General features: G+C 43.4%; 1 protein-coding gene across 4 annotated transcripts in view; it reads left to right on the top strand.

The window, feature by feature from the left end:
- CYFIP2 (cytoplasmic FMR1 interacting protein 2) overlaps window positions 1-16,344 on the top strand; it is a 197,798-nt gene that overhangs the window by 76,511 nt on the left and 104,943 nt on the right. For all 4 annotated transcript variants that reach the window (XM_078653715.1, XM_078653712.1, XM_078653714.1 and 1 more), the window contains one exon: window positions 14,204-14,308. In XM_078653715.1, coding sequence (XP_078509841.1) covers window positions 14,204-14,308 — 105 coding nt within the window. The remainder of the gene's footprint in view (window positions 1-14,203; window positions 14,309-16,344) is intronic.

Here is a 16,344-nt window from a genome sequence, read left to right on the forward strand (position 1 = left end):
CTCCAAGAAGGATGCGATCCAGGCCAAGGCGGAGTCAGCCACTCCCAGCCGCCCGAGACGATGAACAAGGGTTGCGTGGTCCACCGTGTCAAAGGCGGCACTCAGGTCGAGGAGGATCACTGCCACCGATCCTCCTCCATCCAGAATGCCCCTCGCTTCTTCGACCACGGCTAAGAGGGCGGTATCAGTCCCCTGTCCAGGTCTAAAGCCAGTCTGGGTTGGGCGGAGAAGATGATGGGACTCTAAGAACTCGGAAAGGTGTTGATTTGCCACTCTTTCGGCGATTTTGCTAATCGCCGGTAGCAGAGAGATAGGTCTGAAGTTTGATGGGTCAGAAGGGTCGAGGTGTGTTTTTTTTATAAGAGCCTTTACCGTGGCTTTTTTCCAGTTTACTGGGACTATGCCAGTTTCAAAGGAGGCATTGATCAGGTTAGTGAGAGGGGGGGCTATGGTAGAAGCCACTAGATGGCCACTAGATGGCAGTGTTTACCAAGCAACCCAAAGTAGCTGCACAGAGCTACTAAGCACTGTTAACGCTTGGTAATATATATTAGCAATTCGCTTCAGAAATGTTAAGGTTATATAGCAAAGTTTGGCTAGGGTTGCAATGCTGAACTCACATACATACATACAGGCAGAAAATCAATGTTAAGAAAAGGAAAGTACATTTTTCAAAGAATGAGGGAGAAATCCATCCAAGGTTCCGGGCCGGAGCAGTTATCTGGCAGGTTACAGTGCGGCACTAGAAGATTCTGGGTTTAGAGCACATCAGATATGTTACGTAGCCATTTCTATTTGTGCTCTTCATTTTCCCGTAACCAGAAATGTTGAGATAAAAACGTTATAGAAACACTGATTATAGTAAAATTCAATCCTTCTATTCATACCCTATGCCTTCCTACCAGCTGTACCAGTCAGCTGCTGAAGTGCTTTTACCTCAGGACCTGGGATACTGCACAGGCTGCAGGATTGAGAGCTATGGTGCTGACAGGGCTGACTTTAGTGCTGGTGCCAGGTGGTGTGAGAATTTTTGTTGTGCCTCACCCCTTCACCTCCTTCTCCAAGGATTTAATCAGTACCACCCTCCAATGGTGCCCCTCATCTCTACATAGATCTGCTCTCATGTGTAGTTAATTTCTGTAAGACTGCTACTCATTCCAAGTATGTGGGGTAGAGTATTGTGTTGGAGTTCATTATATCACACACATACAGACACAATAGCTTGTATAAGTGTGTAAGCCAATGTATTGGAAATGTTACTGAGACCAGGGCCACTGGAATTATTCAAATGCGGAGCTGCTGCGATTTTCGTTTCCTTATAGATTTGCTACATTTGCCACATAATCCATCATCTGCCATATATTCTGCGGAAATTAGCTCAGATAATTCAAAAGTTACAAAAAATACAGCAACACATCTTTCTGCGCAGTGGAAGGCCCTTTGCAAAAAGTGACTTGTCATCTTTTTGTTGCTTATTGATATATGTGGGTGTTAAACTGGTACTAATGAGGTGTAACCTATGCCCAGACAGTGTTAACAAGTTTACAAAATGAACAAATAATTAAGTAATACAACTACAAAAATGTGTCCAATTACTCCACATAGTTTGCTTTTTTTACTTCATAATTAACTCAACCCTGCCACATAATGTGCTCCTCTCTGGAGACATGATTCTAGTGGCCCTGCTTAAGACAACGAGGACTACAACGTCACATGTTATCCATATTGTTAGGGATTATACGGTAAAACTGCTTAGTCTGGAGAAATAGAAACACAGGATTTAAAACATAACATAGTGGTTGGGGTCGTGTTTACTAATAAGTAATTATTATTACCCAAAGGAACCCTAGTTATCAACCTGAGAATAATGAAAGTTTAGAGAAAAATAATACGGCTGTAAATCTGTTGCTTTCAACTTGAATGCTGCAATTTGATTTTGGTTAATAGCTCACTGCGCTATATTAGGATTAAATCTAATAAACTGCAATTCACAAAAGGGTCCCTGTTTCAAAAAAGCAGTAACCCACTGAGCTGTCTACATGAAAAAAGTATTCTTTAATCTGCCTGTTACACATTGCGCTTTGCTGGAGGCACACTATCCCACTGCGCTACTTTATGATGAGTTCAATCGCAGTTACAACAAAACTCAGATCTCTCAAACAAATACATTACTCAACAGAGTTAACTGATGTTTTTTAGCCTATAAATTGCTGGCACACCAGTGATCTGAAATCTGCATCTTTAACCCATTAAATAATGTCAAAATGCAGACGGCTCCACCTCCCCAGAGTTTGGCCCCTGGTGAGATGACACCATACCCTGAACAAAAGCAGAATGCCATGCCCTAGGCTGGGGCAGTAGGAGTCCCAGCAAATGCTGTAACTGCCATGAGGTTTCATGTATGAAATTAACATGTAACATGTATGACATTAACAACTGGTCCACTCCTGAGCTTCAGTTCTCTTAAACGCTTCTTCCATATTCCGTAATGCATTTCATCACACATAACTTAGGATAGGAGTCAACTTTAGGATAACAAACCAATTCAGATATGGTCTATGAGAGCTGAAAACATATTTAATTGCCATCATTTGAATAACTTGGAAATCAAGTCAACACCCTAAAGACTCTCAGCCCTGGCTCTGAGTGGGCTTTTCAGATGAATTTCTTTCAGAACACTACAGATCAAAGGCCTTCTATGTACAGATGCACCTTATAACAGAGAGTGCCCTGCTGCTGTTGCCAACCGGTAACAATTAACTGTCCAGTAAATCATACCTTTTCCAAATCATTCTGCCAAACGTTTGCTATCTTTACTTCATCAGCCTCCACAAGATCTGAACAATTGCCAAGCACCAGTGTAACCAGTCCACAAACATTGATATCTCTTCTTTGCCCCTGAGGCTTAGATTTCATTGAGAAATCTGAAGCCTCTCAAGAAAAATCTGTGAATCTTCCTGAATTTTTCCAGACTAGAAGGTTGAGCACACCTCACTATATTAATGAATGTCCCTCCTCTTCTACGCCTACTAGCAAACACTTTCAAGGTGGAATCAGAAAAGGAATTTCCTCTACCAGTTCCAAAGCTGAAGAAAACAATGTCCAAAAATTGGGTCTGTAGAACTGTTTGACAATTCTTCCTTCTCTCTTGGAATAACACTCTCAAAATCATAGAGAATGTAGGAAATGCATAGCTTTTCATCCCGTTCCAATTCTTACTGAAAGCATCCTCTACCAAAGCTCTGGGATCCGGGGACCGACTGATGTAATTCTCTACCTAAAAGTCAAATGGGAAGCAAATCGGTCACTATAGGTCCTCTACCTGCTTCTTGAAATTGTGAAGTGCAAAATAACATGCTGAAATCTCTAAAAAAAATGCATTTTTCTTCTTTCCTCTGCACTCAATTTCCTGCAAATTCCTTTGCATAAATGTTTGTGCTTTATCCATGCATTAAATGTGCCATATATTTCCCATGTGATTTGACCATTTCTTCTTCAAACAAGAGTCTCTAGTTGACTCTCCAAATTTCATTTTTGGCATGATGTCCTAATGTTAGATTAATTGTCAGTAAAACTGCTTTACTTCTCTATAATATTAGGCCTGCATTTGCAAATTATTTTCATCATTTTGTTAACTTCTGATTTTCAGTCGCGGCTGTCTTCAAACGAATTCCCTGTACACTCACACATTAAAGTACTGCATTTTTGCAGGGATATCCTGCCTTCTATTAGTGCCACTTAGGACACCAAATCAAGGGATCCGCATATGGCTCCAAAGTCTCTTGAACCTGAAATATTAGGTTCATACAAATGTTTCCTCTTCTTGGTACATTTCCTTCCAGGACCCCTTATGGTCATCTTCTGAGAGTTACCAAGCCGCCGACTTGTCCTGGACCAAAGCCACTTTCCTTTTCCTTCGTAACAGGACCTTAGCTGCATATTGTAACATTTTCCTTATTTCTTTACATATTACTTTTTTAATCTCCTCCTGTGTATCCATTGTTAATAACTTCCTCTCACATAATAGTAAAAAAAATTAAAATTCATAAGAAGAAGTCCTTAAACATTCTAAATATATTGATAATATTTCCCTTAAATGTATTTAAAATTGTTTAGATATACTTTTGTTAGCCATCTTGTCAAGTAAACTTCCAATTATTTGAACATTGAGATAGAAGCGTAACCTACATTGAAGAGATGTACACTGCTGAGCGTGATCAGCTGTACTCCTTCTGTCCAGCAACAAAGGCAATTCAGTGTAACATGGTTAGCCTATGCCCTTAGGTAAAATGGTGCATTATACCTCAAATTTTCCCTTGAGTTGGCACATTGCTCTTCTCTGTATATGCTCTTAGCAACCTGAATGCCAAACATGCCTTGTATCAGCTGCTTATTTAAGTGTGCAAGCACTCACAGAGTACCAACCGTCCAAAGAATACCCTCATATATTCTAGGTTTTAAACATTTTCTTAAAGAATTTTAATTAAATGGTACAACTATACAGAATCTATTATTATTTTTCTCTAAGTTGAATGTAATTGGTTTACCAGAGAACTTCATAAGTTAACACATTTCCTCAAAATATTAAAATTTTCAACCCCTAAAATGAATCCCATAAATTGTGTAAAAGGACTAACAACTGCTCATACCTATTTAATAACACACTAAATTAAAGACTATTACTGCCGTTTGACTCCATTGACTGGTCTATCTTGGATGAAGTCCTAGAATGTATGGGGTTCGGATTGAGAGTCACTCTTATGTGAGGCTTGTCTACATTTACCCAACGGCCCGGGTCCAGGCGAACGGGACCCTGTTAGAACCCTTCCTTATCCAAGGGTCTCCACTCTCTCCATTCCTCTTTGCCCTTGAACTGTTGGCCAGACTGGTGCGCTGCAACACCCACATTTCTGGCTGGGATTGGGGAGATGGCTTTGAAGACAAAAACGCAACTTTCTCCGACTATGTCCTGATGTTCCTTACTAATCACCATCTCTGTGGACCCAAATGAGTATGGCTTCTAACCTAAACGAAGAGGCATCAGGCCTCCGACTGAATAAAACCAAATCCCTTCTGGTTTTAGTCTGAAGCAATAAGTAATCTGTCTGCTGGCAGGGCACCTTCCCGAGCTGACATCATAGTTTTAAATACCTGGGCGTCATTATAACCCTAGAACCCAAGCTCACGAGGTCCCTGAACCCCAAGCCGCTCTCCACCAAGAGGAAAAGGAACTTTTGCGTTGGTCATCTATACTGCTCACCATCCTGGGGTGAGTCACCCTCTTTAAAATGATGGTCTTCTCTCGTTTCATGTATACCCTTCAAAACCTTCCATTGATGATCCCTAACTCCTGGTTAACTGCCTTAGCCTATAATGTCCGTTCATTCCTGTGGTCTAATAACCCTCCTTGCCTTGTATCATCATAACCAAATGCCAAGAATCACCATATGATGGAAAAATGGGAATGGTCGATATACAGTTATAATTTCGAGCCTCCCATGTCCTGATGGTAAACGACTCGCTATGTGGAGGCTTGATCGACCCGGCATACAGTGCATAACTCTCCTTATTAGATTTGGACAAGGTGATTGACTCCTATACAGAGACCCAATACTCTGAAACCTCCTGGAGGCCTCAGGAATGGTGTGCTTATCTTTGTAGGTGATACTTCGCTCCACAGGTTGGAGTGGTAGATTGACTTGCCAGACCCCCTTTTGCGCAGCCGATACCTCCACCATACAGTGCAACTGAAGGAGTTTGCCAAGTGGGACCAGATCAGAATTTCAACTCTAGGGGGCGTCTGGGGTGAAGCCAATGATGCACCTTCCAGAAACTGCAGGCACAATTAAACCTCTTCAAGACCCAGTTCCACAAATGCCTCCAATTCTGACACGCCCTGGCAGAATATAAACCTGACCTAGTGTTCTTGCCGAGTATAACCCTCTAGAGGCCAAATTCAAAGAGAGAATCAGCAAAGTAGGGGTCTCTCAAATTTATTTGACACTAGTAATTAATGCCACTGTTCCCCTTCAGACAGAAATGGGAATGCTGTATGGATCCCCTCGAGGACATCGACTGACGAGAGACCTGTAAGGGTCGCCATAAATTGGCTACACTTCCTCCACACCTCATATCCTACACCCCATGCCTATGGCATACGAGCCAGTTTGCAACCCCTGCCTGTCCACAATGTGACTACCCAGAAGCTGACTTCTACCACGTGACCTTGAATGACCCTGTATTGAAGCCTTCTGAAAACGGACTGCTGACTCGCTCTCCTGAGTACTAGGATATCCGATCGTTCTGACACCAAAGATAGCCTTACTTGGAATCCCGGAGGACCTGGGGAACAATAGGGGAGAGAGAGAACAATGGTTGGAATGGCATCCCTGATAGCGAAAATAGACATAGCTTGAGCTTGGAACAGCCCGCAGCCACCCACCCTGGCCGCGTGGTGCTAAGGAGTGGATTCGTGAGCGCAACTAGAGTAACCCATACATGCAGCATGGGGGTGTCTGGAAAAAAATATTCCAAAACTTGTGGTAAATGGTGGTATTACTGCTGTCTTGGCCTTACTATGGCAAATGTTTAGTGATGCTTGGTGTTGATAAGTGTATAAGTGACAGATATGTGTTACCTAAATTTGCTGGCAATTTAAGCCGCTTACTTTTTGTATGTTACTGTTGTCTAACAATTCCAACAAAATTGGTTATCAAAAAAAAAAGGAAACAAGAAATAACTCCTAGGGATTTAATTGACATTGGATGAACAGTCTACATACATTTGTGTGTCAGTTCTTAGAAAATACAAGGTATAGCAACAGGGAAAGGGTTGATTGGTGAGTCAGTAAAAACATAAAGATAAGATTTCAAAAAGGCCTGTTCTTTTTGCTGTAGAGCAATAAGTGTTTTCTGTGCCAAATCCTTGGTGGGTACTGTCATTAAGCTGTGGCATCCCAGGGCTACAACCTCTGCTTCCCTTGAACTGGATACCCAACTTCATATGACTTCACCTGACTTCGGTCTGGGTGCTGCGTAGATGCAACAATGCCTCTTCGGGGACTGTACTTCAGCAGCCTATTTCCTGGAAACTGGCTAGTTGTGGGTCAGATTTTCATTTGGGAAGAGTACCTACAAGACAGGTCACCAACTGGACTAATAGTTTCAAGTTCAAAGGCTTTATTTCGATAAATCAAATCATAAAAGCATCACATTAATATAAAAAGACATTTATACAAAGACAGATTTAATTTAACCATTAGTTTTAAACATTTTTTCCAAAACATTTAAAAAATATATTTTTTAAATTCTTTAAATATCAAGGAGAATAAAAACAAAGTTAAAAATTTAAGATTTTGAGGTTAATCCTTCGATTAAGAAGCAAATTAAACATTAGATGCTAGCCTTTTGACTCTAATGGACCATGTCAATGATAAAAATTTTGAAAAACCACAAACATACTGTGGCCGAGTGTCCGATATTAAAATACGGAGTGCCTCACTTGAGTGCCTAGTGCCCATAGCCCGACATATAGGTTTGCGCCACGCTTGCCTTGGGCGCACGTAGGCCGGACAGACAAACAAGATATGCGGTACAGTCTCTACACTAGTTTGGCAAAAGGGGCAAAAAGGAGTTGTCTGGGACGGGGGCTTCCAATGGGCAGGTAAGGCGCGCACTGGAAGAGACCCTACCCTAAATCTAAAATATAGGGCCCTATCATGAGATTTCCATACCAGATCTAGGTAGAGTTCCTGAGATGGTGCATCCTTATGTCTTAGGAACTCTTCAGTTAGCCTGCCAAGGGTTGGGTCGGTACTAACTCTATTGGTGACCCAATTCCAGTAGAGGGTCTTTATAGTCACTTTCGGAGGAGAGGACCTACTATCCCAGGCTTCGCTAAGACCTAGCTTGCCAAGGAGATGTTTAACATCTTTAAGCCATTTTATTTTTTGCCATCCCACCATTGACATTACTTCCGCTAGCCCCTTCGCATACTTAGCAAGTTCTGGGACTCGTCACAGTCTAGCCCATAGAAGCAACGGCCGGAGTTTTGCCAGATCATTGATGGGTTGGCAACCTAGGTCAAGCAACAGGGGTATCATTGGGGTATCTGCGGAAGTGACATAATGCCTCTCAAAAATTTATTCTCAGACCTTGTCAGTAAATCTAAGTTGGTCGTGCCCCAAAGCTCTGCACCGTAGAGGGCAGAACTAACACCTTTTGCTTTATAAATGTCAATAACAGGTGCAATAGGTCGAGTCGTGGCAGAACGCTGCTCCTTATACAGCGCCCCTGTAACCCTCTTATGATTTAGCAGCATTTTATGGAGATGTGGGGTCCACTGCATGGTATCTGAGATACGGATACCTAAATAATCAAATACAGTGACCCTCTCCAGGGATACATTGTTAAGTACGGGGGGGTCGCCCAAGTTTTTTCGGGGGATTTAGCACTAAATACTTGGTCTTGTCTGTGTTTATAACTAGGCCACGTTGGTCGCAAAAGGCCTGAAAATTATCTAGGAGGCCTTGAAGGCCCACCGGGGTCTTTGACATTAGGAGCGTGTTGTCGGCGAATAAGAGGGTAGGGATTCGCTCCCCCGCCAGGGATGGTGCATCTGATGGTTTTTCGAGTAGATGCTCAACAACCCCATTCACATATAATGAGAAAAGGGTTGGAGCAAGAACACATCCCTGGCGGACCCCTCTCCCCACCGGTATCCTATTTGTTTTCTGCCCCTCGGTGCCCCACCTCACTTGCGCGAAGTTACCTTCATGTAGCCTCACTAGAATAGACAAGATATTAGGGGGAATCCCCATAGCTGCCAACACTCTCCATAGTTGTCCTCTGGGCACAAGGTCAAAGGCAGTCTTTAAGTCGATGAATGCAAGATAAAGACTGCCTTTGCCTATGACAACCACTTTCCAATAAATCAACAATAGCCTGAAAGCCTGCTCTATAGTGCTAGCCCTAAAACCCACTTGATAATCAGAGAGAACCTCATTATCTTTAGCCCATTGAAGGATTCTCTCGAGCAGCACCTTCCCCACAACCTTCTGGGTTGAATCCAATAAGCTTATTGGGCGATAATTGGCTGGGTCCTCCCTCTGGCCCTTTTTAAAAATGGGGACGACCTCAGCCCCCTTCCAGGATTCGGGGATAGCGGCTCCTTTATCAATTGCAGTGAGTAGGGTATGAATAAGCTTCCCCCATTGCGGCAGATTAGACCGAAGCAAGTCCCCAGGGATGCCATCAGGGCCAGCTGCCTTTTGGGGCACAATGCAGCTAATCGCGTATTCAACCTCCTTGGCTGTAAATGGGAATACAGTATTTTCTCCAGGTAGTATTAGGGAGCTGCAAGGAGCGGGAGAAATAGCGGTTCCTAACTGACGAGAATACAGACTTGAAAAATGGTCAAACCAGGTCTGCCCAGTGATATTACAAGTAATAAGTTCGCTATCTGGCCTGTTCCTTGCCCTTATAGTGCTCCAGAAACGACCTGCATCCCGCCCAGCACTGGCCTCTCTAAGTGTTTGCCAATATGTATCCTCCCACTCTTTTTTGGCATTTGCAACCACCCAATTATATTCTTTCCTGGCTTGCTGGATCAGGGGTTGTAACTTCGCCTTGACAGCCTCAATTAGGGCAGATTTCTTCTGTCTACATTTGAGTGTGTACCATCCCTGCTTCACATTGGGCCTCTGGCGCCCTGTTGCCCTACCCCCATGTGTTTGCGCCACGAATAGGTTTCCTACCGATTTTAGAGTCTCCTGGAACAGTGACGTAACTCTGGAGGGGTCAGAATGTTCTAAAGAGTACATCTCCATCTCACTTAGCGAGGCATCCACAAGTTGTCCTATAGCCTGAACTTTTGCCTCATCTAGGCCAACTTTGCGCCATTTAAGGCGCCTTCCACAATTGGATGGGATAATTATAGATGTGGACTTTAGATTGCACAGTGAAGCTAAGCTATTATGTTTTACCCATAGATGCTTTAGGGTTAAAGACAGCAAGTTGTGATCGCTGTCTACAGTAGGTATTACTACCATATCTAGGACAAATTGCCAAAGAGATAAGTCAAGGAGAATGTAGTCAATCCTAGACGTGTGATTCGCCCTATTGTATATGTGGGCGCCCAAGGGATCTGAAATAGTTCTGCCATTTGATGCTCGTAAGCCATGCTCCAGGGTCATAGCATTCAACTGGATCGCCCTCTGTGTCCATCTTTTAATTGGTTGAATCGCTAGTATGGACTAATAAGCATGAGCCATATGGACTGTGAACTGGGAAATAGAGTCTGTGATTACCTGCAATCTTAAACAAGCAGCATATCTCTGGAACAGATAAGGCTAGGAGCTCCCATCAAGCCATTCTGCAATCATGGTGGCTGGCTTTAGTCAACAATACAGTACCCTAAATCTTAGGTGAATTGATGTACCTCTGTGTCTGGGTGATGATGTGATATGACCTACAATGGGTCAGAAGATGGTCCCAGACAGGTCAGGGGTAATGCAGGGCCACCGAACTTGCAGCGTTTTAATGCACCTGTTAATGTTCATGGCCTCTGGTCTTGCAGTTGTTTCTTGTGACAATTCTGTCTGACTGTGCAGCAGTGCCCTCATTGCTCCTGGCTGGTCCCCTGTTTTGTTTCATTATTCTCTCAAGCAGATGGGCATTTCTTTTAGGCCTCCTGTTCAGTTGCCTGCTCCTCTCCTACCAATTGCAACCCATCTTCTTCTTAATCTAGGGTATAGTCGCCACATAAGAGCCTCTTTCAGAGTGTCAGTCTGTCCTCGCTTGGTAAGAAGATGCTCATAGATCACGTGTCTCTGACAAGGTTTTTCTCTGGGTCAGTGCTTGAACATTCGCTAAGGACTGCATAGATTACAACATACTGGTCAAGTGGGACTAGTATTTATCCCGAAGCTTTAGCCAAATATAAAATCAGCCTTCTCCAAAGCTTCTAGCTGTTCTAATCAGGAATCAAAACAAACTGCATGTGTTTCCTTCTCTTACCCTGAGGAGTCAGAGGAATAGTTGATTTCAGTTGGCCAAGTTGTTTGGTGCATTGTCTCCATGGTCCCAAGGCAGGTCCCTCTGATTGCAATTGAACTTCCTTTGCCATGCATGAATTTAAGGGGGAATCTAAGGTACATTTGAGGCATACACTTGTTTGGTGGGACACAGTGCAGATTTTCTTAGACCAGCAGATACTTCTGGAGTGTTGGGGCAGGGATCCAAGACAAAGAATGTGGAGGCTGGCAAACCCACAGAGAATCATAGAAATGTAGAGAAGGTGCAGAGGAACCTCTGTATGTAGGATAACTGTATGCTATGTACTACATGAATAGCATTCAAACTGTACATTCACCTAGTTCTGCTGCACATGAAGTACACATTTACCACACCATGAAGGAAATGTATGAACCATGCTTTTAAGGTGCTGCAGGGGAAAGACTGGCATGTCTGTTCATCTCCTCTCCAAAGTTTCAGGCAAGAAGGCCTCTGCCTTTATAACTAGAATCTGCTGCCAACCATTGGTCTAGTACAAGTGGGCATTAATTACCATTGACAATGGGTGTGGGTGCACTGTAGGTGCACTCATTACCGAGGAGGCACTAGGCTTTACCCTTGCACATCAGAAGAGAATGCAAACCACTTCCAGAAGTCTCATGGACTTCACGTACATTGGTAGAAATCATAAGACAAGCATAAAATGTCAAGTATGCAGGGAAACCTAGGTTTGTAAACGCCTGCAATAACCTATGTCCCAGACACTCGGGTAAGACAAGGAGATTGAAGTCAGGCTAGGTAAACATGGGAAACTCAGGAAAAACAGACTGGGTGGAGACAAGAACTGAGGTATTTGTAGGAGCACGGATTGACAGTGGGAGAAAGAAAAGTGGGGGGGACTCAAGAAAGGATGGAGCCAATTCAGCACAGAAGGCCAATGTTAGAGAACTCCTGGAAAGGCGAAAAGTCATGGAAAGACAGAGTAGGTTGATCCAAGAAATGGCTAAATGGGGACAGGGAGGCATAAGAAGGACCAGATAAAGGAAGACAATTATGGTGGGTTAGTCACTTTTAGCCAGGACGATGTAGGATAGAGTCATAGGAGTCAAGGAAGTACACATTAGGAGGATCCATGGAGGAACATAGCCGAGGAGCATGAGATGGACAAACTGGGCCGAGTTAGGAGGAAAGAGAAAGGCATGAGTCAGATAGACAGAGTGGAAGGAGTAAAACGAGAAGAGTAGAGTAGCTACTGCAGAACAGAGCAAGACAAGGCAAGGAACGACAGTGGAAGTGGTCAGGTAAGAACAGAGGGAGAGGAGGAAGAGAGGGGAGAATGGCCTGAGCGATTGTAAAGGAGAGTAGTAGTAGCCTTGAAAGGACGAAGGAGGAGGACTCACACAGTCCATAGTGGTTTGAGAGGAAAGAGGCCATAGTGGGAGTGGCCGGGGTTGGGCAGTGTAGAAGCGGTAACAAGCAGGCACAGTGGAAGGTGTTTAGAAAGTCAAGAGTGGGTGAAGCTAGAGAAGTAGGATGAGCTGGACAGACGTTGCGCTGGAGAAACCAGTAGAGTACATAGTCTGACCTGTAAAGCTATTTATGCTGATTGCCCGTCTTGATTAGAGCAATTCTCCCTTTACCATTCAAGTCAGATGTTGCACTCTTCTTTTCTGCCTTACTCCTCCCGTTTCTATCTACCAGGCACTCAAACAAAGCTTAATCCGTGTCGACAGTGAATGACTATCTTTAAATTCAGGAGAACAGTGAAGCCCTTGTTAGTGTCCCCTTAGCAACATGATCATTAAGCTGGCTGATTCAGTTGTACTAAGAAGCTCAAGGGTGTATTTAAATATGGGTTATGCCACTTTACCGGTCTCACTGTCATTTGTATTCACTGCTGTTGATGAAGGTGGACAATCAGCACTGTGAGTGTACCGTGGCACGCTCATTATAATCTTGCACTGAAGCCCACACAAGAACACATGAGAGGTACCGACACACACCCTAGCTCAGAGGAGGCAAGCAGGAGAGTAATGAGATGAAAAAGATCTGGAAGCCAGCACACCAGCAACGGGGCAAGAACACACACAGACACACAACACACACTTGTACCTGTGCATTGCTAACACTCCATGTGGCCATCAAAATCAGTGAGGTATGGTATGGAAGACATGTAGACTAATTTAGGGAATATACATTCAACATGATATAGAATGCTCTGATCAACACAAGCAAGGTTGGGTGTGTATGCAACAAGATCTGGCATGTGGATGTACTAGGATATGTTTTTGGGGATCATACACTATTTCGTTCTTAGTCTTTTCATGTCCCCTACATGATATCCAAATATTACCAAGGCATCATGTGATTTGATTTAGGATTTGTAGCGGGCAGAATGTCATGTGGGGCCATTCAAGGTGTATATAAACTCATTCAAGGTGAGTATAAGACCATTCAAGGTGATGCTGCCACCCTTCACGTTAGTTGTAAGGTCATTCAGGGTCAATATGACACTGATACGTGGGTCTGCATCCATTAAAGATCTCTGGGAGCATATCCTTTTGACAAGGCCGGTTTGAGGTGAATAAAAAAGTTATGTATAGGTGTGAGACCGTTAAGGTAACTGAGTTCTTTGAAGCGGAGTGTGAATTCATTTCAAAAGAGTGCATACTCAGTCAAGATGAGTGTTTGCTAAGGGAAAATAAGTGTAAATTACTTTGTGTATATTTAGCTCACTCAAATTCAATGTTGGGATGAGGTGAGTTAGTTTGGGAGGCAGTTAACTCATTTTTTGTGGGCATGAGTCCGTTTCAGCACTGTGTATGTTCATGGCGAGTGTGGCTATTCTTGGTCAATGAGCTTTTTGAAGGTGGATGTGAACTTATGCGATATGAACCTTAGCACATGTTATTTTTTATGAGTGAGTGTAGCACAAGTGAGGTGCAGGTCTTCCAGGGGGCTTCCCTGAATACGGGTCCATTTAAGATGAGTCCACAGAGGTGAGTGACATTTCAAAGAAATAATAAGCATGATCAGAGTGAGTAAGTAAGTGTGAGGTTGAGTGTGACCCCATTTGAGATATGTACTCCATTCGTGAGTGAATGTCAGTACATGTCAAAGTGAGTCCATTACCTTATGTGAATGAGAATGCTTTTACGAGAATTCTTATGGATCACTCATTTTCTCGGCAGGTGATGGGCTTCGGGCTCTATCTCATGGATGGCAACATCAGTAATATCTACAAACTGGACGCCAAGAAACGCATTAATCTCAGCAAGATCGATAAGTTCTTTAAGGTCAGGCATGATATTCTTTTTTTGTATCCAACCAGGTTTTAAAGCAGAAAAAATCTTGCTGTGGTGCAGATGCTTCTTGTGATTTTTTATCTCTTCCACTGGTATTTTCTGGTATTTCACCCTTCCACTACTCCTGCTATTTTTCATCAAACCTTTTGAGACCCTTCACCGCCTCTCTCCACACCTGCTGTAGAGTAATAAACCCCAGTGCGGGTTGTGTATTGATGTTAGGTTTTGTGTGTGGCATTCTCTTCCTGACAGTTTGTTCCTCTCTGGCAGAGCATGGGCAGACCATGTGTCTGTGAAAGCAGTTTTTTCTTTCTGGCAGGTGAGGCTCGGTCCACTGAGATCTCTAGTGTGGGCCTAGTGTCTGGGGCTGGGGGATCATGCTTCTTGCATAGGAGCTTTGATACGTTTGATATGTCTCAGCCCTATGAAGATTATATCTTCCAAAAGAGTCTTCCTCCAGACAGAGAGGTAAACTCTGGGTTTGGTGTTTTGCTTTTTATGTCAGGGTTCAATCCATATCTGCAATCCTGGATCCACAAAATGTTATGCCTCTGATTTAGTTGGTTGGCCTATAGACTATGGTCCTCTGCTCTGAATTTGCCTGGGGTGTATTTATTGTCTGTGTCTGGGCTTCTTCTGAGTTTACAGCAGCCAGGATGTTTTAGACCCCTCATTGGAGGTAGTTTTAGGGCCCATTGCTTGCTCTAATATTATCCTAGGTGAAGATTCCAAATGGTTGCCATCCCTCTTGGATGTTTAGTGCACAAACAGTATGGCCCTCAGGCTTAAGGAAATTAAACTGATTCTTGTAAGTATCAAACTATGTCTTAGGCCTAGTGCTTATTTAGACAGAGAGGCTATCCGGTGTTAATGGATAGCAATTCAAGATGATTCCAGTTGAGTTATGAGAACATCCCATCCATGTATGGAAACCTGCAGAAGTTTCTAACGTCACTACCTCACCTGGCTTTCCAGTCGAAGAGACTATGGCCTGGTTACACCCCTTCCTCAATGGTGCTTAGTGAAAGCCTGCCTACTATGGTGTGATTTCATGCCACTTTCAAGGTACGATGTTGCCAAAACCAATGTCACTAGATGTCCATTGGTCTGTTGTAAAATGTTTCTGCTCCAGGTTCCTCTTGCCATGTTGCACTGCATACATACTTCACGCCTAATAAGGGCTATGGAAAGTGCTACAAGAATGCCAATACAATATAAACACCACCACATGAACTTTGTCTTATAATTTTCCCCTTGAATTTCAGGTTTAGCCAATGCCTAGAGAACCGAGGGCTCCTCACTAGCAATTCCTGCTCATCTTCAGATAAACCTGGTGGTACTCGGTAGTGAAGAGAAATGTGGTACAGGCCTGAACTTATCAGCATGGGAAAGTAGATTTTCTCCCTAACAAACTGCCTGTCCCAAAATAAAATGACTCTTTAGAATGCTTTTGCACTGAGACCATGAGATTGGACCCGATATGTCGTCATTTTGACAATAGGCCTACATGAGGAATGTCTGCCTTAGGAAATCAGGCTGACAAAACTACATGTTAAAGAAATACCAAAATGACTAAATGTTTTTTCCACAAAAAATTGTATGTTTTCATGAAAAGGGCATATGTCACCAAGAGAAAGGTAAGAAAGTAGAAGGGGAGGGTGCATAGGATGGAAGAAACGGAGGTGGGTTGCAGGACGTAATGCATCGAAAAATTTAAAAGAGAGTAAAGCAGGAGTGTAGAAAACGAGTTGATACTAAAGGAAATGAAGGATGAAAATAAAACAGGCGAAAATAGCATGGGTAAAGGGTATAGGATGGGAATATAGAAGACTTAGAGGAAAGGGCGAGAGGTGTAGCACAGCAGCCATAGCGGCTGACTCCAGAGCGCAGGGCTCGTGTCTCTATCCCCGACTCCGGCGGCAGTTCAGCTCAGCATTATGTGACTCTTGGCAATAGCTCACTGAATATTCCCCATTGCCCCCAGCGCGTTGAAACCCTTAAGGGGGTGATATGTTCGCACTTCAGAA

The sequence above is a fragment of the Lissotriton helveticus genome, chromosome 7 (genome assembly GCF_964261635.1).
Source record: "Lissotriton helveticus chromosome 7, aLisHel1.1, whole genome shotgun sequence".
In the NCBI taxonomy this organism is placed as follows: domain Eukaryota; kingdom Metazoa; phylum Chordata; class Amphibia; order Caudata; family Salamandridae; genus Lissotriton; species Lissotriton helveticus.